The sequence below is a fragment of the Sorghum bicolor genome, chromosome 7 (genome assembly GCF_000003195.3).
Source record: "Sorghum bicolor cultivar BTx623 chromosome 7, Sorghum_bicolor_NCBIv3, whole genome shotgun sequence".
Lineage (NCBI taxonomy): Eukaryota > Viridiplantae > Streptophyta > Magnoliopsida > Poales > Poaceae > Sorghum > Sorghum bicolor.
Window position 1 is genome coordinate 48,629,096 of NC_012876.2, and position 26,931 is coordinate 48,656,026.

The 26,931-nt window shown below is 42.0% G+C and overlaps 1 protein-coding gene across 1 annotated transcript; it reads left to right on the top strand.

Annotated features, from left to right (window-relative positions):
• On the top strand, positions 13,632 to 25,752 carry LOC8073076 (alpha-soluble NSF attachment protein). The gene is made up of 9 exons (XM_002444205.2): positions 13,632 to 14,003; positions 14,688 to 14,737; positions 14,841 to 14,913; positions 17,503 to 17,582; positions 17,814 to 17,965; positions 19,460 to 19,619; positions 19,704 to 19,751; positions 19,875 to 19,955; positions 25,331 to 25,752. The coding sequence occupies exons 1-9, from the start codon at positions 13,859 to 13,861 to the stop codon at positions 25,409 to 25,411; spliced, it is 870 nt and encodes a 289-aa protein (XP_002444250.1). The 5' UTR covers positions 13,632 to 13,858; the 3' UTR covers positions 25,412 to 25,752.

Here is a 26,931-nt window from a genome sequence, read left to right on the forward strand (position 1 = left end):
TGTATGCCACCGCCTAGGGTTTTCTTCAATCTTTCGTTTAATAAGCTTGATAATTCCTTTGTTAGACGCTTCGGCCTGCCCGTTGGCTTGAGCATAGTAAGGCGAGGAATTCAACACTTTAATTCCCATACCGATTGCGAATTCATCGAACTCCCCTGACGTGAACATGGTGCCCTGATCGATAGTAATCGTTTGCGGAATCCCAAATCGGTAAATAATATGCTCCTTCACAAAATCAATCATATTGGCCGATGTGACTTTCTTCAAGGGAATAGCTTCGACCCACTTAGTGAAATAGTCAGTGGCAACTAGAATGAACTTATGCCCTTTGCTAGATGGTGGATAAATTTGGCCGATCAGATCGATGGCCCACCCCCGGAACGGCCAAGGTTTTATTATAGGATTCATAGCCGATGCGGGTGCTCTCTGGATATTACCGAACTTTTGACAACCTTGACATCCCTTGAAATATTTAAAACAATCTTCAAGTATGGTTGGCCAAAAATATCCATTCCTTCGAATCATCCACTTCATCTTGAAAGCTGACTGATGCGCTCCACACACTCCTTCATGGATTTCCCCCATTAAACTTCTGGCTTCATCATCACCCAAGCATCGGAGAAGAATTCCGTCGATAGTTCGATAATACAATTCATTTTCAAGGAGCACATACTTGGTCGCTTGAAATCAAACCCGTCTTCCAACTTTCTTAGATGGATCTTCTAGATAGTCGACAATCTCTTTCCTCCAGTCACCGGCACTGACTGCCGATGTTGCATTAATCATTGGCTGATATCCTGAGGCATGCTGGGCTAACCGATTAGCGTCCTCATTATGCAATCGGGGAACATGCTCCAATCGGAAGTTCTTGAATTCCTTTAACAGTTGCATACTTTTCTCGAAATAGGTTATGAGAACTTCACTTCGGCATTCATAGCTTCCGGCCAATTGATTTATAACCAACATGGAATCCCCGAATACCTCAACAGCATCAGCACGAACTTCTCTTAACAACTCCAATCCCTTGATCAGAGCTTGATACTCAGCCTGATTATTTGTTGATGTAGCAACAATCGGTAAGGAAAATTCATACTTCCTCCCCTTAGGAGAAACTAACACAATGCCGATTCCTGCTCCCCGGTCACAGGTAGATCCATCAAAGAAGAGCGTCCAGGGTGCAATTTCCAAGGTTTCCACTAGGCCGCAATGTTGAGTCACAAAATCGGCCATAACCTGCCCTTTGACCGCCTTAGCCGATTCGTAACGCAAATCGAATTCCGACAGCGCTAAAATCCATTTACCGATCCTTCCACTCATAATTGGCATAGATAGCATGTATCGGACTACGTCATCTTTGCAAACAATAGCACATTCGGCCGACAATAGGTAATGTCTTAGCTTGATACATGAAAAATATAAGCATAAGCACAGCTTCTCGATGGCTGAATACCTGGTTTCAGCATCAATCAACCTCCTACTCAAATAATAAATTACTCTCTCTTTCCCTTCAAATTCCTGAACCAAAGCTGAGCCGATAACCGATCCATCGGTAGATAAATATAATTTGAAGGGTTTCCCTTGTTGAGGTGGAACTAAAACTGGAGGATTTACTAGATACTTTTTGATTTCATCTAGAGCCAACTGCTGTTCTTCCCCCCACACAAACTCCTGATCGGCTCTCAATTTTAGAAGAGGACTGAAAGCACGAATTCTCCCAGATAAATTCGATATAAATCTTCTGATAAAATTCACTTTGCCGATCAAAGATTGGAGCTCGGTTTTATTGGTAGGGGCCACTATTTTATTGATGGCATCAATAGATCTTCGACTAATTTCAATACCCCTCTGATGTACCATGAAACCAAGAAACTGCCCTGCCGATACACCAAATGCACACTTGTTGGGATTCATCTTCAATCCATGCTTCCTTGTGCACTCCAACACTCTTCGTAAATCGGCAAGATGCTTTGAGAAATCTTCAGACTTGACCACCACATCATCAATATAAATTTCTACGATCTTGCCGATGAACTCATGAAATATAAAATTCATAGCCCTTTGATAAGTAGCACCAGCATTCCTTAACCCAAAAGTCATGACTATCCATTCAAATAGTCCAACATGACCAGGACACCTGAATGCGGTTTTTGGAATATCCTCTTCTGCCATGAATATTTGATTGTAACCCGCATTACCATCCATGAAGCTGATGACCCGATGGCCAGCCGCAGCATCAACCAGTAGATCGGCGACAGGCATTGGGTATCCATCCATCGGCGTAGCTTTATTGAGATTCCTGAAATCAATGCACACCCGAAGCTTCCCGTTCTTCTTGTAAACCGGGACGACATTGGAAATCCATTCGGCATACCGACACTGCCGAATAAACTTAGCTTCAATAAGTTTAGTGATTTCGGCCTTAATATCAGGTAGAATGTTAGGATTACATCGGCGGGCTGGTTGCTGATGTGGCCGAAATCCAGACTTGATGGGTAACCGATGTTCAACAATTGATCGGTCTAAACCAGGCATCTCTGTATAATCCCAAGCAAAGCAATCTTTATATTCCTTTAACAAACTAGTTAATTGCCGTTTACACTCAGGATCTAGTTTAGCACTAATAAAACTAGGCCTAGGCTTATCACCACTACCTATATCTACTTCTACCAAATCATCGGCCGATGTGAATCCCTGGCCTAATTTTCCATCATCGGCGAACCTATCCATTAAAAACCGTCGTCAGAACCGACTGCTTGGATCGGTGGAATCTCATAATCGGCAACTTTGAGAAAATCTTTCTCCCAAACTTCTCCTGAAATGCACCTAGTCTTTTCATAAGTATCCGCTTCTGCCGATGCGATAACATAAGAAGAATCCCCTGGGACGATCTCAATCTTGTCACCTACCCACTGAACCAAGCACTGATGCATTGTAGATGGGACACAACAATTGGCATGAATCCAATCTCTCCCCAATAATAAATTGTAGGCACCTTTTCCGCTGATCACGAAAAAGGTTGTCGGCAAGGTTTTGCTGCCGATGGTCAACTCTGCACATATCGCCCCCTTGACCGAAGACACGTTTCCCTCAAAGTCTTTGAGCATCATATCGGTCTTGGTCAAATCTTGATCCCCTTTCCCAAGCTTCCGATATACTGCATACGGCATAATATTAATAGCAGCTCCACCATCAACTAGGATCTTAGTCATTGGCTGCCCATCAACCCTTCCTTTGAGGAACAAAGCTTTAAGATGCTGCCTCTCGTTATCGGCAGGTTTCTCAAAGATAGCCGTCATCGGATCCAGAGCCAACTGAGCTATCTGATCAGAAAATCCCAACTCATCGTCACTGGCTGGTGCAAGAAACTCCATCGGCAACATGAATACCATGTTGACGCCTGCCGATGGACCTTCCTTCTTAGTGTCTGCCGGCTGCCGACTTTCAGAACTCTCTCCTTTATTTAACTCCTCTTGCCTTTCTCGTTGCAACCTCCTTTTCTGTGTCTTGGTTAATCCTTGAGGGCACCATGGAGGAAGTGGCCTTTGCCTTACTGCCGGGCGTCGGTTCTCCCTTGACTCCATATGATGTGTGTTAGCATCTCTGCAAAATATGAACTCATCGGGAACCCGTGCATTAGCCATTTCCTCAAGCTCTTCCTGGTTCCTGGGAAAATACTGGACACGGTCACCGAGCCGATCGCGAACACTAAGCCTGCCCCCCAGCCGATCATGAACTGACGCCCTTCCTCTGATTGGCCCATTAAATCGCCATTCATCATCATGATAACGCCGATCGTTTCTATCGTACCGATCATAACCGTTGCATTCAGGGCAGTCTCTGACAGTAGGAAGCTTGATATTTTCCTCCCAACAATGGATGAAGAATGGGCAATTCCAATGATCCCTGTGCCGATTCCACTCCTGTCGGCGTCTTTCTTCTTCCCGTTGATAATCTTCCTGCTGGCGCCGATATCGATCTTCCCGTTGTTGCCATCTCTCTCGAGGCCTTCTATGAGTTATGACAATACCAGACCGAGGAAGTCTTCCTGAGCTAGCTCCTTCCTGGACCAAGCCCTTACTTCTTGCATCGGCGGTAGTAACTTGATGCTGAGGATCTACCGATGCACTCTTCTCAGCTGTCTCCGACGTTAAGACCTTAGCCTTCCCCTTAGCGTCCAACATGTTTGTCGGGAAAGGATGTTGGTCTATCTTCATCGGCTTCTGGGCTTTAGAACTGTCAAACTTGACTCTCCCCGACTCTATAGCCGATTGCAGCTGTTGTCTGAATACTTTGCACTCGTTGGTGTCATGTGAAGTTGCATTATGCCACTTGCAATATCTCATCCTCTTCAACTCTTCTGCCGACGGGATCACATGGTTAGGTGACAGTTTGATTTGACCTTCCTGAAGTAGAAAGTCAAATATCCTATCGGCCTTGGCGGTGTCAAAGGCAAACTTCTCTGGTTCTTTCTGCCCAAAAGGACAAGACATCGGCTTCTTGTTTTTTACCCACTCTGCCAAACCGATTACTGGTTCCTCGTCGGAATCTGAGCTTGTTGCTTCGTCAACAAATGACACTTTCTTATTCCATGCCCTCCTAGGCTCGAAAGGCTTGATGTCTTGATCAGATATCCTCTGCACCAAATGACTTAAACTCTCGAACTCTTGAGATGCATACTTATCCCTGATATGTGGCAACAAACCCTGGAAAGCCAAATCGGCTAGCTGCCGATCATCCAGAACCAGGCTATAGCATTTATTTTTGACCTCTCGTATCCTCTGCACAAATCCCTCAACCGACTCATCATTACGTTGCCTCAACTTAACCAAGTCGGTGATCTTCTTCTCATGAACCCCCGAGAAGAAGTATCTGTGGAATTGCTTCTCTAGATCGGCCCAAGTAATTACTGAGTTGGGAGGTAACGATATGAACCAAGTAAAGGCCGATCCAGACAGTGATGACGAGAATAGACGAACCCTTAATTCGTCCCTGTTACCAGCCTCTCCACATTGAATAATGAACCTGTTGACATGCTCCATGGTTGACGTGTCGTCTTGTCCGGAAAACTTTGTAAAATCTGGTACCTTGTACCGATGTGGAAGCGGGATCAAATCATACGCTGGAGGATACGGTGTCCGATAAGAATAAGTGTTGACTTTGGGTTTTATCCCAAATTGTTCCCTCATTACTTCAGCAATCTTATCGGCCCAATAAGCATCGGCATCTTGCCGATGAGGCGGCTGCGGATCCGGCACTTGGTGGCGAACCTCCACGTGTCTGTTTGGGATGTGACCTGTATGGAACATCGTATTGGTCACCTGTCCTCCAATCTGCGGACTACCAAACTGCTGTCCACCGATTGGCTGTCCTCCGAGTTGCTGTCCAAAATTTATTGGCTGGTTGGGAATTCCCTGACCTTGGAACCCGGGATAAACCTGCCCTTGCTGGAACCCCGTAGTCTGATAACCCTGCTGGGGCGACTGTGGAAAGGCTTGCTGTCCAAGCCATCCATTATTAGGGTTCATCGGCATAGGTGCTGCCGATGATTGGTAATTGGGTATCGTCGTTGGATTGACATACCCCGACTGGGCCATAGGCCTCTGTTGCATCAGCATTGACTCTGCCGATGCGTTGGGCATCTGGAACATTGAATCTTGAGGATTTCCAGTGTGAGGCCTTGCAGTAGTAGTTGTGGTATACCGAGGACTCTGGTTCACCGGCACATTGGAAGGTGCCGATGTCATAGGAGTTTTGCCCCTCATGTCAGTTATCTGTGATGTTCCCGGCGTCAACTCTGGAGGCATACCATAACCCCACCAGTTGGGAGGAAGAGTTAACCCCGACATTGCCGATGCCAATATATCTGTTGTCAGTTTATGCTGCCCAACTGAAATTTGTGGGTTGGTTGCCATCGGCATAGATAGTGCACCAGTAGTCCACAATGTACTTGGAGGGACGGCAGACTGTGCACTTGCACTCGTCAAGGCAGCCGATGGAGCCGTGACCTCTGGTGCCGTGGGTTGATGATGGGAAGGGCCCACATAATCCGGCGGGATTTGTCCTTCCTTGAAGGTTCTTGCCACGGCGTTGAAAACTGTATTAGACAGTACACCAGCTTGGTTAATCAGCGCTCGATTGATGGCATTGTCAACCATGTCTTGAAGCTTGCCAGGATTGGCGTCAAAGGTGACCTGCCGTGGTGCCGGCAGTGCATCTTTCTGGACCACTTCGCCGCTCCTGTTTATGCTGAAAGACTTCAGGCATTGCTGCTTGAACTCTTCCATGGCTTGGGCAATAGCTTGCTTCTGCTCATCCTTGAGGTTGGCTTCCGTCACGGGGATGACGTTGTCTTGATCGAGGTCAGAGATCGACATGTTGATCTTGGTCTTGAATCAGTCCCACCGAGCGTGCCAAAAGATGTGTTGATGCAAAACTAATCTGCAAACACAAAGGGCTAATACCCGATTCAAACGTTAAGGCGTGCCAGCCGATTTGACCTTACTATCGGCAAAGGTGATAACTCGAATACTTTAGTCCTGACAACAGCGATGCGCCCGGATGTCACGGCTAAGAGGTACTCACGCGGAACTTGAGGATACGCCGAGCTTGAGTCGACGAATTCCTAAGAACTCGTAACAAAAAGAAAACGTATGACGAAGTCGTCGAAAAGTAAATGCTGGAATATGAGTAAAAACGTGTATTTGATTGGTTGATAGATGTTTGATTACAAGGTCCTAGGGCTTATATTTATACCCTGCTCAAAGAGCTATGACCAGACACGATTAGAATTCGAATTCCAAATTACACGGAACCCGTATACAAAACGATGCGAATAACTAAGGAAATAATAAAACCATCCTTCGTGACAAACCGAAACTCCTCCACATGACAACTGGCAGCTTCCGAACTCCTCCTTCGCGTCATCGGCAATTCCCTTGCCACAGTCATCGGCAGACCTTTTTACTTGGTCATCGGCACCATATTACTGCCTGAGGACTTAGTCACATTCAACCTTTCCCTCATCGGCAACCATCCTTATCAGCAACCCGCATCGTACTGCCACCCTATCCTGCCATCCTGGACACGTGCCCAAAAATGGTGTCAACACCATGCCCCTACAACTAACATACACGTAGCTCTAGATGGCAGACCAGATATTTCGCAAAGTCGAAGGTATAATAACTAATGTCCCTGTCAAAATCAACGACCATTTTATTCCAACAGATTTCCAAGTCATTGACATGGGAGAAGATGAGTATGATCCACCCATCATCCTTTGGAAGACTGTTCCTCAGCACCGTAAAGCCATCATGTACATTGGAATAGGAGAAGTCCACATGCACTTCCCCTCTGAGAAGGTACGTCGCTACTTTGATGATTCTAACTATATATTTGAGATTCTAAGCAGACCAGGATGAGAAGAAGACAACACAACCGCAACCAAAGGAGGTAAATCATCAAGGACGAATGGGCGGACTACGAAGGAGAGGTAATAAGATCTGAAGATATACATATCTTGAACAGGTTTGTCTTGAGGAGACCGTAGCACCAAATCAGGTACGAAAAGGGAAAAGAGTTGTAATAGAAGAGGAGGCGCCGTCGGAACCACCGTCTAAGCCATCCAACGAATCCCAGGACGACTAAGCACATAAGGAGTCCCGTTCGGAGGACTTAAAAGCACTAAACACCGTGCCAAGAGATAAACTTGGTAGTTATCACTTTTTCTTTTATTATTTACTTTCCTTAAATAAGCTTGTTTAGTTAATCATGTTCATACTACCCTGAAAAGAAAATAAAAATATTAAAAATGACAAAGCCCCATATGAGTATGCTAGTGGCATAAAACCCATAAGTACATTCACTGTGGTGGTATAAAAATAAAATAAATATATTCCTATTCTATAAAAATGAAAATGTAAAAATAAGTTTATGATCCTACCAAAGAGAATAACATTTATTGAGGAAACTCAACATGATAAAGGGCTAGAGATTTACACTAACACTTAACCAGTTCCACAAAGCTTTGTTGTCTATTTGAGCTCCATAGAATTCAAGGATCAAGAGGACTAGCAGACGGAGGACATCCTAATCGCTGTTAGGGTGCTGCCGACATTCAAATACACCTCTGCCACCTGCTAGCTACATCAAAAGAAATTACGTCAAAATCCAGCTTGGGGGAGAGCACCCCCATTTATCCAGCTAAATGTTTCTACTTGCGTTTATACTTTACTCAAATAATAAAAAGATACATAATCATAAAAAACCAAATAAAGATTTTGTGCTTATTTATGTATAAATATATCTTGCTTAGTTTGCTAAATAAATAAATAAATAAAGTGGTTATGCTAAACTGAATCTTAATAATAAACTCTTACATGGATATGATGAATAGTTCCTCTGCCAAGTACCTAGTTTTCAAAATTGAGCTCTCTCTCAAGTTTAGCCATAACTGTTATAATTTAAAACTTGCTCTAAACCTAAATTTGTGGGAAGAGTACTTGATCTAAAGTCTAAGTTGTTAACGGATATGATATGGGAAGGTTGAGCTGCTGTTTATCTGTTCCTAGATATGCTAGAATTCTGGAGAATTTTATCTTTGAAAATCTTTAAAAATGTTGCATGATGAGTTCCTGTATGATGAGAGTTTAAATTCCTGGCACAGCCATATATACATGCTTATTAGACTAAGAACCATACATTTACTGCTTATGAGCATTGAGTGTGGTCAAGACCCTTAGAAGCTTGTCATGCGGTTAAAATCAAGATTCACTTACACGTCCACTCATATATGCTACTTCTACTCTAGAAGTACGCATCCACATACATCCACTCATTTCCATCTCCAGATCCACCTAAAATTATTTTACTCCTATCCAGGAGAGAATAGCTAAAAACATTCTCCTATTCCTATTATTCCCTGTGAAATAAATGCTCGAGTTATCTTGGTTACTACCACTTGCTACATTATTCCAGAAGGGTGAGTGCTCTAAAAAAAGAAGTGAGTATGAGGAAATAAAAAGGGGCAAGTGCCCGGAACCTCGAAGAAAAAAAAGTGAGACGAGAGGTAAAAATGGACAAGTGTCCGACAGTAGAATTAGGGGTACAAGATACCCACCTGAGAGAAAAGAAAATATAGAGCATCTCATTTCCCTCAAAAAGCTTCAAAGTACAAGAAAGGTATGTATCCCCTCAAAAGAGCAAAAGTAGAATTAGACTTTCACCATGGTTTTCACCATTATCACCATCATCATCATACATCATTCATTCGCCACACATGCACATCTTGATTTGACTTATTGACTTGTTCTTCTGGATCCATAGTTTGACTATGCAATAAATGTCTTATAAGTATGTATACTTTATCTCCCACCTATGAGCTCCAGATATCAAAGCCTTATTACCTCGAGTAAGTTTTAAGTCTTAATAGTTTGCTCTAACTCAGAGATGAGACCTTGTTTGAAAGCATGTGTACCATCAACATACTAAGGCATTACAGGAACTCCTGATCCATCACTGAGTCTATCCTTGATCAGGGACGAGCAAGAGGTAATCTTGGGGGAGTTTGTTGATGGTCCTTAAGTATCAAATTTAATCATCGAATAAATAAAGAAAAGGATCTAAATGCAACCAACACCCAGACTTAGGGTTTTATCTGACAGAATTCCACGAGTTTTTGTGTTTGTCTATTTCTGCAGGGGGTTATCAGGAAATATGGAGGAAAGGCCCACACGTCGGGTTTACATAGAGATAACGTGTGTGGCAATTTTCCATCATCTAGAAGATTCCAGAAGCCACGGAAATGAGCGGGAGGCCGAGCGGGCCCTGGGGCAGGGCGCCCGCTCTCCCCCCTAGGACGCCCGCCCTGGCTTGAGAGCCAATCAGGCTCCGCCTCACGAGTCATGCTCCACCGACCTAAGGGATCAAGGAAAACTACGCGATTAAGGTTGGTTTGATCCGACGTCCCACGTTCATTTGGGAAGGCTATATAAGCAAGGCCCCTGGCCCCTAGAGGGGGCAACTCTCAAACCCTAATTCATTCATTCATCCAAGGAGAAGAGCCTCTAATCAAAACCTACAGCCACCACATCAACTAGATCTCTAGTTTAGCATAGCTACATAGGATTAGAACTAGAAGAAGTCAATCTTCGATTGGTTTCCGGATCTATCAAGAGGATTCTTGGTAATTCCTCTATTGTTCTTTATTTGTTCATCATTGTTCTTCAATATTATGAATATGACTTTGACTCTATTTCAATATATTGATTATGACTTTGCTCTACTTGTTTATATTTTCAATTATATCGTTCTTAGTTTATCATGGTTATATGCTTGGCTTAGTTAGATTGGAATTATATAAATGCTTAGGATCATATAGCGTTTATCCATGTGTACAGTGGGTAAATGATAAGTATTGTGTAGGTGTGATGCCTATACCGTATTTATCTGCGATTGTACCCTATATGTCGGATCATGGGGTGGTTCACAGTGGTGATAGCTCCGTTGATTCTTATATAGCCCCCCTCCCATGTATAGGGCAGGCAGAGCAACATTATTATAGGGGAGTGATTGCTATGTTTTTCATCTTCCTTGATAATATTACTATGCATGGGCGTAATCTTATCTCACAATGATTGCCATGTATAATTGCACTAACTATGATATGCTAGACTTTATAGTTAAGAATAAATTTGGAAATATTCTTGTAGTTCATCCTAATTCCATGCTAATGACTTACTAGAATATCTGTTGAGGTGCTTATCATTATCATATGTGGCTAGTTATGCTGATCAGAATAGTTATCTTTGTCACCATTCATATTTTATCTATATTTTATGTGACACTTACCCCTGTATTGATGAGATAGATGAATGCTCTCTATTACACATGCAATGATACTCAGTTCCATATTTCATTCCATCATTATTAGTAATCCCTTCCCAGTGGTAAAAATATAAATAACAATACCTGTAATACTTTTCGGTTAAAATACTGCATCGGTATTAATCTGTGTGTTTGCAGATCCCATTTATTATTTATCTAGATGAGCAATTGCATATTTCAATACCGCGTCTCTCATGTCATGCTGGGGATGACAATTTGGCTTAAGTGGCATGAGGGATAGGTTTAGCATTTTTGGCGCCGTTATCAGAAATAGAAAACTAAGGTCTACTTTTAGTAATGATGTTAAGAATGCGCAAAACTCTTCACAGCGTAGCTAGAGGACGCCTCTGTGCTTGTTGCGGTGCTCTCCGCGTGGGAGTAGAAGGACGCCCACGTGCTGGTTCGCACTGGGACGCTGTGCCGATTCATGGTGGTTCGGCAACGGGCACTAACCATCGGCGAACAAAGGGTCCGAAGTGGAGATAGAGGCCCGGATGCGGAGGCAGAGGACGGCCATAAGCTGCCGCGATTAGATGCCGTCGAGGAGCAGGTAGGAGACAACGTTTGCCTCGATCCGGCCTTAAGGCACCGTAGGAAATAGATGTCATGATTTTGTGCTAGGACAACACCTTCCTAATCACACGGGGGGTCGTTCGCACGATGAGGCGGTAGATAGACGAACCATTTTTTGTTGCGCCAAAATATATTCATCTTTTAGTCTTCTTAGTTGTGGGAGATTTTTGGATTCTATGATCGGTCTTAGAGCAACTCTAAGAGATTAGTCAAATTATTTTCTAAAGATAAATTTAGCTATTGTTGAAGGAAAACGTTTTTAAGACTCTGTAAACGACTCTTCAAATTTAGTAGCTCTCTATCTCACCTGAATCGCTCTATACTTTTGGATAGTCTAACTCACTAGCCATCCTTTATCTGTTGGAGTACTTTAATATTTTTTTTGTCAAATTTATTTTAAAGAGTAGCTAAATTAGTAAATTTGGCTAGTTTTTTTGACTAATCTATTGGAGATGCTACAGTTTTGCATTTTATTTTTGGCAAAATATGGAGTTTGTCAAGTCTTAAATCAAAATAGAAAGGAGAAAAAAGGTCACCTTCAGTGGTTTGGTAAAATTGAGTTCGCCATTCTACTACTCCCAGCTGGTCAAATCATCCTCCCAGATGGCCAATCTACTGCTCCCAGCTGGCCATATATACTACTCTAAGGTCCAAGCAACAACCGACACTAACATATAAACCTTAGGTACCATGTAAACCAGATGCACATAATGAATCCATGGTCATGACGTACGTATCTCCTCCACAGCCGGCTTGATGAAGATCACCTCTCCATAGTCGGTGTTGATGTCCAGCGATGTGCAGAACCAAAAGATCGCGACCTCCAACTTTCCGTGGGAAGAAAATAGCGACGACGCGTGTGGAAGGAAAACACGCGAAGCTATGCGATGCCAAGCGCAATACACGGTTCGCATATATACCAAACCTGGTCAGGATTTTGCCAAGTTAACCAAAATACAAATCTCATTTGCCGAACCGTTGAATAAAAGTTTTTAAGATTTTTTTTTGCAAAAACAAGAATGCAAAGCCCATTTGCAAAACCGTTGGAGATGCTCAATAGTTTGCAAATTTTGTTTGGCAAATAACAATATTTGCCAACTCCCAAAACGATATGGAGAGGGAAAAAGGCATCTCCAAGTGTTTGACAATTTTGACTTGGTAAAAAAATTCTGTTGCTTCCGGAGATCAACGAAGAAGTATCAGGTTGTCAACTTGGTATAAAAGCGCACGCATGCAGTATGCTAAGCCTATTCTAGACGCGCATAAATGCCAAGAAAGGAGGAGAATTTACCAACTTGCTATAAATGCCAAGTCCAATTGCCAAATGTTGGATACAAGAGATTGTGAGAGTTTTTGCAAAAAAACAAAAATGACAAACCTATTTTCAAAACTGTTGAAGCTCAAAGTGGTCAAAATTGGCCATCATAAATAATAATTAATTTACGTTTAGAAAAGGGGTTCAGCTAAGAGCAACTCTAATAGTTTGCTAAAACTCACTTACCAAATTTATAGTTTTGCCTTCTTTAACAATTTGCTATTTGGGCTTGGCAAAAGAACTTAACATCCTAGGATTTTTGCCAATTCACAAAATTGAGCCTCCAATAAGTTGGTAAAACTAGTTGTCAAATTATGATACACGTGATGCCAAGCGATGGAGGACTTAGCATATTGGCCAAATGAAGGGAGAATTTTGCCAAGTTCATAAAATTGTCAAGTAGTTTTGCTAATTTATTAGAGGCTATTTTTATGATTTTAACAAAAATCCTAAAATGCCAACTAAAAACTTACCGTTGGAGTCAAAAAAATTTCATCCATCCCATCGAATCTTTAGACACATGCATGGAACATTAAATATAGATAAAAAATAAACTAATTACACAGTTTGGTTGAAAATCGCGAGACGAATCTTTTAAGCCTAGTTAGTCCATGATTAGCCTTAAGTGCTAACCCACATGTGCTAATGATAAATTAATTAGACTTAATAGATTTGTCTAAGAGTTTTCAGATGAGCTATGTAATTTATTTTTTTATTAGTTTCTAAAAATCTCTACCCACATCCTTTCGACACATATGATGTGACGTCAAAAAATTTCATGTTCAATCTAAACAAGCCTGAGTCATCGAACCAAGTCAAAAAAAAAATCGAACCCGAACCCGGCCAAAAGAGAGACTGTGGACGTGTCCATCCGCCGCGGAGCCGCCCGCACGGTCGCGCCGACCCCGACTCGTCTACAGATCCGCACGACGAAGCACAGAGGCATCCCACCCTTCCGCGTGGTGTGCTCCGTTCCTCTTTACGCCGTTTCCTCTCCCGACTCTCTCCTCGCCGTGCGCCGGCGTCCGACGCGTAGGAGTAGGAGGAACAAAGGCCGAGGCGGCGGGCGCGGCTGCGGCTGCAGAGGCGATGGGTGATCATGAGGCGCGCGGTGACGACTTCGAGAAGAAGGCGGAGAAGAAGCTCTCGGGCTGGGGCCTCTTCAGCTCCAAGTACGAGGACGCCGCCGACCTCTTCGACAAGGCTGCGAACTCCTTCAAGCTCGCCAAGAACTGTGAGCGCTCCTGGCTGCCCTGCCCAGATCCCCCTTCCCCCCCTCGTCTCCCATTTACTTTTTCCCCAATTGGTTATGACGAGTCGCTTGGTGGCCTTGCCGCCAGATCTGTCGGCCGATCGGGCGTCAGGATCGCTACCTGCTTAGTTTGGCAAACTAGCGGATGGGTTGGATCCGGGGTGGATCTCGGGTTGCGGATCTACGGCCGAGCCGCGTGATCTTTGATGCACTAGGTTTCGTCTGAGGATGCTGCTTCCATGAGTACACAGATTGTGCTTTTGCTTCCTTATATCTCTGAACTTTGTTTAGGTGGCCTGGCCTGAAAAAGGTCGGTCCTGGTGTATCCTTCTCCCTCTTTCCAGTTCAGATCAGATTGTTTCATTTTGTTTCCTGTATATTCATCCAATTATATTTCTTTGATAGGATTTTTGCTGATTCACATAATTCACTGGGACAGAGAACTTGCCACTTAATAGATGTTCATCTTTGTAGTCATCTCATTTTAGTGTTGATTGGGCTGACAGCACTGTATGCTTGAATTGTTGTAGTGTATAGGGGATCCGTGGACTGCATGAAAGAATAGAATAAAGTTTTGTTTCAGAGATTGATTATAAATTGACGTGGGTCATTTCAGTGTCCCTTAACTTTATTATTTTCAGTGACTAAGATCAGTTTACTGTTCAGGGAGCAGAGCTGCATCAGTGTACATCAAGATTGCTAACTGTCATTTGAAGGTTGGTTCATTGGTTTGCTTATGTTTTGGGTTATTAGTTTGTCATCTTCACAAATCATGCTGTTGAAACAAGATGATGCTTACGGTTCTTACCTACCGAACAGGGAGATAGCAAGCATGAGGCTGCCTCAGCGTACGTCGAGGCAGCAAATTGCTACAAAAAGTTCTCACCTCAGGGTACCTCCAGTTTCTGAGTATCATGCATACTCTACCATTAACTGTCTGTTTTATCTTGATATAATTCATGTAAAATACTCGCATGTTCTTAGTCTTGTTTTCTCTGGACCACAAAATAAGTTATTCTATCATATTATGATGCCCTTCTGCTTGCTTAATGTTGAGTTATTGACTGTCTTTTTTTCCTGTTGTTAGCCATCTGTTGGTTATATTGTGTGAACTGTGGCATATTTCTATTAATAGCATTTCTTCTCTAACATGCATGAGAGCTGCATATTATTTCATGAGTAAAGTCCATTACCGATCCCTAAACTTGTTCGGGGATGTCATCTCGGTCCCTAAACTCGCAAAACGATCGTTTAGGTACCTAAACTTGTTCGGCTATGTCATCCTGGTCTCTAAACTTTGAAATCTCATATATAAGTCCTCAAACTTGTTCAATTATGTCATCCCGGTCCCTAAACTTGTTTTTAAGTGTCATCTGGATCAAAACATGGCGAATCTAAAAACTCTATATCAAAAAATAACTTATAACTTTTTCATATGAACTCAAATGAAGATAAACTTTATATCAAAATTGTAGCCAACAACGCAATCTACAACTTTGTAGTTGAAAAGTTTTTAAATTAAAATCATTTAGGGTCCCAAAATATTTTTTGTAAGTTTATAGATTTTGAAGTTTAAAATTTAAAATTAAACTTTATGACAATAAGTGACTTCAAATAAAAAAATTTTCAACTACAAAGTTGTAGGTCGCGTTGAGGGCTATAACTTTGATATAAAGTTTATCTTCATTCGAGTTCATATGAAAAGGTTATGAATTATTTTTTGATACAGAGTTTTTAGATTGCTTTGTTTTCACCAGATGAGACTCAAAACCAAGTTTAGGGACCAGGATGACACAAGTGAACAAATTTGAGGACCTAAACGGGTGATTTATACTTTTAGGGACCGGGATGATACAACCGAATAAGTTTAGGGACCGAGATGACACAGACGAACAAGTCTGAGGACCTAAACGGTCGATTTGCGAGTTTAGTACAAGTTTAGGGACCGGTGTTGGACTTTACTCTTATTTCATTAAGAAGAGAGGGAGAGCAAGAGGGCATAGAACTCTTAAAACCTCAGGCCACAAACAAAACACCCCCTCCACCTGATTCATTGCAAGAAATAGCCTGTGATAGGATGAAACGACCTGAGACAACCAATAACAAAGGATCACCTGACCCCATGAAGCGACCTGAGACAACCTAACATAGCATCACCTGGCCTCATGAAGGGACCTGAGACAGATCACCTGACCCCATGAAACGACCTTAGGAGCAATTCTTGTAGACATATTACACCAGCTGAATCTGAACATCTGGGCTCGCACCATTGAAAACACAATCATTCCGGTGTTTCCAATTTTCCCAAGCAAAGGATGATGAGAGAATTCAGCCCTTTCCTGTCTTTTTGCGCTTGCTTCATGTCTTGGAACCACGAACATGACAAATGGTTAGTATTTGGCTGTGGACAAATAACACTCAAACCTAGCTTCAAGAATATGAGGTGCCACACCTGCTGAACAAAGACTCAAGACACTTGCTGTACAGATTCCCTGTCCCTCAAACCTAACTACACAAGTTTAATTGAAGGATTCACACATCTTTTTTTTTTCTTGAAAACATAGTAGAGCTGCATATTGTTAATATTAAGATGAAAGAAAAGGGATAAAGATCCCTTACAAAAACACCTCAGACCCACATCATTACGATACACCTTAAATGTACACTTTCAATTCACAGCATCAAACAATCTGTAGTTGAAGCATTTTGTTTATTGACAATTACACACACACACACACACAACAAAAACAGAAAAAAAACCCTCAGACCTGTGGGTGGGTAAGACAGTCCCTGGGCATTTTGATAAGAAGACATTCTCATGCGGGTCGATAAAACCCTTGAACTCTTACCCCACCCATACACAACTACACTATATCCCATGTCAGAACGACCATGATCTGGACTGAACCATAGACGTGCTTTGCATGGGAAAGATGAGGGGATTTTTTTAACCGCAGACTGAAATTTGCTTCCATGGGGAGTCGAACCCAGGACCTGAGGAGTGCTACTAGAGCCACCTGGCCAACTTAACTAGAGGCCCATTCGCATAACATAATAGCTAAACTTGAGCTCCATACCTGGCTTAACCCTAATTTTTTTCCCTGCCATTGCTGACCTGTTATTTATATCCATTCTAGATCCTTACTGTCCATATGACTAGCATCCCCTCATCCAAAACTTTGATTCATGTGCAGCTGAGAATCAAACACATTAGGGCTACTTGTGCTCTGGTTGTGATTGATAATCTTCTTCCACAATCGTTACTATCTTAATCATAAAAAAGCCATGAATTTGTATTTACATCTCAAATGTTAGGAATACTTGTGATTTAAATTGTGTCTTATGCATACATAAGGTTGATTATTGTTACATATCCTTGACCATGTGTAGTCTCTACTCTTTTATGATTTTATTCGTAGTCCATTATGTTAACATGCTTAGCTAAGTAGCTAACTTGTGTACATTAACCCCTTAATTGCAGAAGCTGCTCAAGCGCTAAACCAGTCTGTTAATCTTTTCTTGGAAATTGGTAGGTTGAACATGGCTGCAAGATACAGCAAGGTGAATAAAGTTTTATTTTGTTTATAAATATGTTATTATATGCTACTATCTTATTTTTACCTTAGGCTATTGGATTATGAACTAAGATATCCAGCATTCTTCTTCTTTGTACTTTGTTTCCCAATGGAACTTATAAGTATATTTGAATGATGACCTGCTACAGAAGGAAGGATGTTTTGTTTCAAGAAGAAATATATCACTCACACTGCTGGAAATTTGATGCATTTTCAGGACATTGGTGAGATATATCAGCAAGAACAAGATTTAGAGAAGGCTACAGATTACCTGGAAAGGGCAGCTGACCTTTTTGACAGTGAGGGACAGTCATCTCAATCAAACACCATCAAACAGAAAGTAGCAGAAATTGCTGCTCAGTTGGAACAGTAAGATTAGCTTTATTTGCCTTATAGTAATTATATATCTCACCCCATCATATGTAAGTTGTTTAGGACATTGACATGGTCTCCAGCATGACAGTTTGATTTTTTTTTGGTCAGTCATGAGTTATCAATCTATGTAACTTTTTACAAATTGATGGGTAAAGTTAAAAAAGTTTGACCAACTAGAATCCTAATGCAGCCTATATCTGGAATCGGAGGGATATATATATATATATATATATATATATATACATATACATATACATATACATATACATATACATATACATATACATATACATATACATATACATATACATACATACATACATACATACATACATACATACATACATACATACATACATACATACATACATACATATACACATACACATACACATACACATACACATACACATACACATACACATACACATACACATACACATACACATACACATACACATACACATACACATACACATACACATACACATACACATACATATACATATACATATACATATACATATACATATACATATATATATATATTGTTTTGGGGTTCTTTACTTACATGTGATCAGCAATTTCATGCACCTGAGTGTGAACTGGGTATTATACCTCCTACTAGTAGTATTACTATTATTCTTCTTTTTGATGGTGATCAGCAATTTTGTTGTCTTTACTTACATGTCACCCTGTTTCATTTGATGAAATATTCTTAACACTGTAATCTGTCAACTTGATATGTTGTTTGGAAAACTGTGCTATCTTCCTGTTTTTGCCATTGCATCCCTGAATATGAAAATTATCCTTAATGGAGTATATGTATATATTCAAGAATTTGATTCAGATAGTGGGTAGCAGTATTATGTGTTCTTACATTTGAGCTATATATTCAAGAATTTGATTCAGATAGTGGTAGCAGTATTATGTGTTCTTACATCTGAGCGACAGAATTTCTTTTAACATTTGCCTTTGAATTCTGTTTTGTCATGGGTGACATACTTCAATTCGTTTATGTAAAATCACAAATCCTGAAGAAAATCTGGTTGCTAGTGGATTGCGGCAGCCTATAGATCAGCACTGGCTATATGCTCTAGAAGTTATGAGGCTTATTGATCTGCCTATTATCATGTTTTGATTAGTTTGCTTTGTTTTTGAATCTGGTTGCTAGTGGATTGCGTCAGCCTATAGATCAGCACTGGCTATATGCTCTAGAAGTTATGAGGCTTATTTATCTGCCTATTATCATCTTTTGATTAATTTCCTTTGTTTTTGTTCTTCTCTATTTCTCTATTTTCTCTTCAAATTGGCATATTTACACCATGAACATGTTTTTTCCTTTTTTGTTTAAGCTGGTAGCATGGCAGCTATCTTGTTGTTTCCATCATCTCTGTTTATGTCGTTATGCATACTTCATTATAGTAGTTTCAGGGTTACAACCTCTAGTGGTATTTCTTATGCAAATGCAAATTTTAATAATTTTAGGTACCCAAAAGCAACTGAGATATTTGAAGCGATTGCTCGTCAGTCAATCAACAATAATCTTCTTAAGTATAGTGTCAGGGGAATTCTCCTTAATGCTGGCATCTGCCAACTATGTAGAGGTGATCCTGTTGCCATCACAAATTCTCTGGAGCGATACCAGGTGTGTATTATTCTGTCATAAGATCCTAACCAGTTAATCTGTGCCTTGTTATCTTAATAAAGATGTTTTGTTACTATTTTGCAGGAAATTGATCCAACTTTCTCTGGGACACGTGAATACAAGCTTTTAGCTGTATGAATAATTATTTGCCCTTTTTGCTTGTATGCTGACTCGAATATAACATTATCTGTAGTACCAATAATGAAATATAATTTTAAAATCAGTCACCTAATCCATAAGCTATTTTTATTCCAGGATCTTGCTGCGTCTATGGATGAAGGCGATGTTGCCAAATTTACTGATGCCATAAAAGAATTTGATAGCATGACACGTCTGGTATGTTTTGCAGTCCCATCTTTTATTTTTAAATTTCAAGTCATTGGTGGCTAACCTGTTTATTTGTAACTTAAATGCTTTCTAAGTGTATATAAACAGTAAAATGGATGGGAGTTAGCTTAATGAGAACTTAAGAATAAATACTTCCTCGGGTCAAACTACTTGTTGTGTTTGAATTTGCACGGTCCTCATTGTATATCTGTGATTACTAATTTGTAATTTCTTCTTGAATATATCATAAAATCCTTCAGAGTCTGATTTTGCAAATATATTTGAATAAGTTTTGCAAGTATATATTCTTAAAAGTACATTGTTTAAGACAAAAAGATTTATTCAAACCTTAAAAACTACAAACATGAACAACTTTTACCTTTATAGAGTGCAGGCATCTAAAGATGTAAATATTTGTAGTTTTTAAGGTTTGAATAAATCTTTTGCCTTAAGGCAATGTATTTTTTATGACGGAAGGCAGTTTACAATTGTCACACCCAGTTTTAAGTATAAAACTGAATGCAATATCTTATGTGCGCCCAGAGATCAGTCACACATAAGCCAACAAATTATAGAGTATCACCACAAGTGCTTATTACATAATGAATAATATCACAGATTCTTTACATAAATATAGCGGAAAAGATAACTTTCCCGTATAAACTCCATAACACAGGTTCAATTGGTTGACCACAAGACTAGAAATCCTTAGGGAAGTAGAAGTAGTAGTCATTATCCGAGCCATCTGTTACCTATCTTGGATTTTTGTCTAAATAAAGAAAATAAACAAGCATAAGCACATCTCATACTTAACAAGTGTAACATCGGGTTCATGAGGCTCAAAAGGCAAGATACTATTTAACTGAATATAGCTTTTAGTTGTCACAATTTTAGCATATGAGTAACATCAAGTTGTTTTATCCCAAAGTAAACACATGATCAGGTAAAGTGAATAATGAATAGCATAAACAGAATAATAAACATTAGTGATCATTTATTTCGTAAGGGTTCCAAGGCCGCTCGTGACCGTGAGTACGCTTGATATTGTCAAGGGCCTCGACACCTAGCTCAAGGGGGCCTTGGCTGCGCAGGTTGTAGCTAGAGGTAGAGATGGGGGCGCCAGGGTGTGCCTGGCGCCTCGCAGCAGGGGGGTGAGATTAGAGATAGCAGGAGATGAGAGGTTAGAGATAATCACTTCATTGCTTGATTCATTCAACTGAGTTCAGGGTTACATATATAGGAGCTCAGCTCCTAGCTGCTGCGCCCAGCACCTAGTTACTGGAGCTAGCAATTACTTCCTTCAGCTATTAACTACCAGCTAGCTGTTAATCTCCTCATCTTCTCCTTAATTGCCTTCATAACTTAGGCCTCTTTAGCCAGACCAGCCTCCTCGGGCTGTGCCAGGCCATGCGCAGCCTTGGGAGAGGCACTGACTGCTCCTTGTCTACGGGGCCGGCGGCTATAATGACAGCCCCACATGACATCTCTCCCCCCCTCGACGAGCAGCTTGTCTTCGAGCTGGAAGGTGGGGTACCGGGCTTGAAAGCTGTCGAGGTCTTCCCATGTCGCTGAAGCTGCTGGTTCACCTTGCCAGTGGACCAGGACCTGACGGATGCCCCTGGCGAGGCGTGTGTGCGTAGCGCGCTCTGGTACTGGCTGACTGGCACCATTGTGAGTGGGAGACAGGGCCGGTGGCGAAGCTGGGGGAGTGCCAACGAATTTCTTGAGCAGCCCGACGTGAAGACAGGCGTGGGGAGGTAGCTCGAGGCGGTAGGCGACTTCGTTGATGGCAGCAGTGATGCGGTATGGTCCGTAGAAACGAGGACGCAGCTCGCCCTTCGTGGTGTCTGGCAGTGAAGCCAGAGTGCGGTGTTGAAGGTGGAGCCACACCCAATCGCCCACGCTGAAGCGGACGTCGCGGTGGTGTTTGTCGTAGGAGCGCTTGTACACGGCCTCTGCTTGTTCCAGCCGTGCCCGGGCGACAGCCAGGAGCTCGTCGTGTTCCGCCATGGTCTTGGCCACCGCTGCCACGCGAGTTTCCCGCGGGTCATAGGAGCGGATGGACGGTGGCTTGCATCCATACATGATCTGGAATGGCGTTGTCTTCAGGGCAGACTGGTATGCAGTATTGTAGATGAATTCTGCCCACAGTAAGCAGCGCAGCCACTGCTTGGGACGATCTCCAGTCATGCAGCGAAGGTACATGACAATGACCTTGTTGGCGGCCTCTGTCTGTCCATCAGACTGCGGATGAAAGACTGCGGATGAAAGGCTGTAGTCATATGGAGCTTGATCCCTGCCAGCCGCATCAATTCCTTCCAAAACAGTGAGGGCATCAGCCACTGTGTCAAGGGCCTCGACACCTAGCTCAGGGGGCCTTGGCTGCGCAGGTTGTAGCTAGAGGTAGGAGATGGGGGCGCCAGGGTGTGCCTGGCGCCTGGCAGCAGGGGGGTGAGATTAGAGATAGCAGGAGATGAGAGGTTAGAGATAATCACTTCATTGCTTGATTCATTCAACTGAGTTCAGGGTTACATATATAGGAGCTCTGCTCCTAGCTGCTGCGCCCAGCACCTAGTTACTGGAGCCCGCAATTACTTCCTTCAGCTATTAACTACCAGCTAGCTGGTACTTAATCTCCTCATCTTCTCCTTAATTGCCTTCATAACTCAGGCCTCTTCAGCCAGACCAGCCTCCTCGGGCTGTGCCAGGCCATGCGCAGCCTCGGGAGAGGCACTGGCTGCTCCTTGTCTACGGGACCGCCGGCTATAATGACTGCCCCACATGACAGATATATTAGTTTTACACTCTGCAGAGGTTGTACACTTTCACTGCAAGTCGTGATTCCCATATGCCCGGGGTTGTGACTCTCTAAAACACTACCAAGGTGAGCAGATAGGGTTCACTATGAAGTCTTTTCAAGGTTCGTCTAACAAGTTAGGGTTGCTAGTTTTTCAATTGGCAAACAAATGTAGAGCTCCCCTTCTAAATGGCACAATGACACGCAGCCTATACACAAAGACAGATTTGTCAAGCCCCTATTGTGCCATAACGGTAACCACTATCAAGCTAGAAAAGGTCCTCTTATATGACTAAAGACAGCCATGTGCCCCCTATTGCACCATAAAGGTAACCACTAACAAGCTAGGAAAGGTCCTCTTGGAGAGAAACTAGAGCATCATAAAGATAGCCCAATGCTCTAGCCCTCTTTATCAATGTTGCTAAAAATTCATATTTTAATGTTCATTGCGTATTCCATTAGTCAAATTATAAGACCATGGTTTAAGTGAAGCACTAGCAATAGCTACACAATGCAAAACCCATAGCTGACAAGGTATAAGTTCAAAATTAGGAAATCCTTAACAAGGTGACACATGCAATATGAATTAAGTGTAAGGATGATACCATGCTATACTTGCCTTGATCAAACTGCTCCTGTTGATCCTGCTTGTAGAAGTACTCTTGGTCTCCCAGGAATTGCTCACCATATATACTCGATCATCAGATCAACAACAATCATCCAGAAACAATTATACAAAGCAAACAAGTCTATAATTAGAACAGTACACCAATAGTAGAAAATCAAGATGAAAAGTATGTAAAACGAATCTACGTCTCGCTATGTTCACACAGATACGAAGATCACGAAAAATTGAGCTATAACGAAAAAGATATGATTTAAACAAGATTTCCTATAGTAAAATAATAGATTAAATCTAAACTCGAATTTTAAAAGTGGAAATCATGTATAACAGTGGTAGTAAGACGTAGTTTACGCGATAGCGAATCTTACGCAATTTGAATCGGTCAAATCAGAGTTAAAACGAAGATTTTATGGCCAAAATGAAATCAGTGGCAATTCTATGAATAGTGAAAACAAAATTTTTGAATCTAACTAAAAGAAATACGCTGTTGGAAAAAGAAAACATATTCATGGAATACGCTAAAGGACTGTGGGTTCTATATATTAAAAGAGCAGGGACTCTTTAGAAAAATTGATAGCTGAAGGAGTATTGGCCACTCGTGGCGGTTAGATCTAGATTGGATGGCTAGGATTAGATCATGGGGTGAAGGGCGGCCGGCGGCGCTAACTTTGCCAGAATTGTTGAATTCGGCGCTACGAGCCTCTATTTGATGAACCGAGATCATGGGGATGGAGAGGAGGGACGTGTGAACTCACCAAGTTCAAAAACGAAAGCGAGGATGGCTTGGAGATGACCGGCGCTCGGGATGGTGGGCGGCTTCTTCCTGCACATGTCCGACATCACGAGATGAGCATTCCGAGGCAAGAATAAAAGAGGGAAAGGACTCAGTGACTTTGCAAGGGCTTCGCGAAGCACGGCAGCGGCTTATGGAGGCGACCGAGGAGATGAATCTTGAGGCGAGTCCAGCGTCGGCGAACTAGGGCTTGTGGCTGCTGCTGCTTGGATTGAGGGCGACGCTGCAGGCTAGGGCTTGATGGGGAGGCAACAGACGCTTGTGGGAGTGAGCGCGAGTGTGGGACCTGCTCGTTAGCTGGGGAGAAAGGGAATGCCTGCACGGGCCTGTTCTAATTGGGCTGAGGAATGTGCAGCGGGCCGAGAGGGAGATAGGGGAGGGAGTTGGACCGCGGCTAGCTGCTGGGCCAGCGGGAATGGAAACCCGAGCGGGCGAAAAACCAGTAGAGAGGGAGAGAAATAAATTCCTTTTCTTTTTCTTTCAAAGCTTTTCCAAAGAAATTTTCAAATGGTTTTGAGCTCCCTTTTCAATTTGAATCAAACCACACAATACAAAATTTAAATGTGCACCAGCATGAATGCACATACATGTAGCTACACCTTATAGTTGATTTTAAATTATCAAAAATTATTTTTTCTCTACATTCAAATGCTTCACAAAAATACATAAATAAATCATATTTTCCTATTTTCAAAGTTTTAAAATTTTAGGGTGTTACAACAATTAACTTGATAAATCACATCTATAGATTTGGCTGGAAAAATGTCAGCAAACATGCAATGTCTATGGCACATGGTATTCTACTGTTTCTCCGGTCACCAACCTCGGTGCAGGATGTCTGTTTTATTCTGCATTAGACATCAGCCTACCTAAACATAAAAGAATTTTAAGGGCTAAGCCTGTTCGTTTGAGCTTATCTGTCGAATCTGACAACCATTTAGTAGTGTTTTTCTTTCATAATAAACGTTCGAACAATATTTTCAGCCATGACTTTTTTGTCAAGCGAACAGACTCTTTCTCTTTAGGATTCTCAACCTTTTATAACAATCATGAGCTGCAATGCGTAAACTTAGAGACTGCTCCAAAAGGGATTAATGGACACAATTTGTATTTTATTTGGTCCTTCTCTGTTTTCTCCCCTCTATCTAATCTCTCAAATATTGTGTCAGGATCCTTGGAAAACCACCCTGCTGCTCAGGGCGAAGAATGAGCTGAAGAAAAGGGAGGACGATGAGGACGACCTTACATAAGTATTGTTGTAAAAAATGGCACGATATGTTTTCGTTTGTGGCTCCATTGCATTGGAGGCATCGTGTTCCTTACAAACGAGCATGATGATAAAATTAATCGCTGGTCTGTGGTTGTACAGAACGTCAATTTGGGTTGTCCTGTTGATGTGACTGCCAGTTTCATTGACTTCATGATTTGCTGTCATTGAAAATTAGTACCGAATGCTTTTTCTGCGGTTCCTGCTCTTTTCCATTTGCTATTGTAGTTCTATACCTTATTAATAATCTAAGCGGTTTCCGCTGGATTGTATCACCGGTCTGCAAACGTACCAGCTTTACCAAGTGAACTCAACTGTTCGAAATCGCTGCTGTTGTTAAATTACTGTTACTTATCCCTGAGTGCATGAACTGTTGCCTGTTTTTAACTGTTTTAAATCCTGGTTAAGACGTCTTGAGGGATTCCACAGAAATACTAACCCCCCCTAAAAAAACTAATTAGGACTTGTTGACGACGCCGCCTCCTGCACGACAGATCTGTGGTGACCCTCAACTCGTCAAGGCAGGGGTGGAGGTGGAGTGTTTGGGCCGTGCTTCCTCATGTATGTAGATCGGTCACTTTCTGATTTTCTGGGCGTGTTGTAGAGGGGCCTCTCCTCTGTCCTTGGACGCGGTTCAGGTATGCCTTACCTCTGGAATACTAACCTCTGTCTCCGCTACCAGGACGACTACTACATGAGTTTATCTCTGTGTCCCCTCTCCACATTTCCATCTTTTATTTGGATCATACTCCACTTCGTGTGTGCGGCAACTGCAGGCAAAGATCCTTGTTGAAATGCCTTAGTGTAGCTGTTAAGGTATACCGTGTACGAGTATTTGTTAAAAAATTCTCCTATTTAAGACAACCACTCATTCAAATCAATCTGTTAAGCAATATTATGAAGTGTATATGGACTTTTCTCGTAGAGATATATACTTCCAATAACAGGAATTGGACCGATAACACAAATTGCAGTCCTTACAGGCCATATGATTCTGTCTAGATTACTTGCAATTTGCAAAGCAGTTGTTTGTCTGCAGCATGCAGCCATGTTCACATGAACAAATATCCAGTCGACTACAATATTAGCAGGTTGCTTCAATCACTAAATGCTTAGTGGGAGGTGCGATCAGGCAATCACACATAAACAAGCGGGTTGCCTAGGCAGCTTATGCTTGGTGGCTTTCATCACGAACAAATAAAGCTGTAGAGGTCTATCTGTAAAGGGAGCAATGCAGTGATGATTGATGAAGCATGTCGCACATAAACAAATGTTTTCTTTTCTTTTCTCGAATACGCATCAATGACATCAGATGGAGCCAACTGGATGACCATGGCACCAGTCACCAGCCACCTGTGCGAGCCAACCGGATGACAGTGGCACCAGCCACCAGTGCGTGGTGGACGATGACGACCGTTTGTCAGACAAAATGAGGCCACCTGAACTATCGATTATGCAGGCCATAAATCGTTAGCGAATCGGTCATGCAAGCTTCTCTTCCGA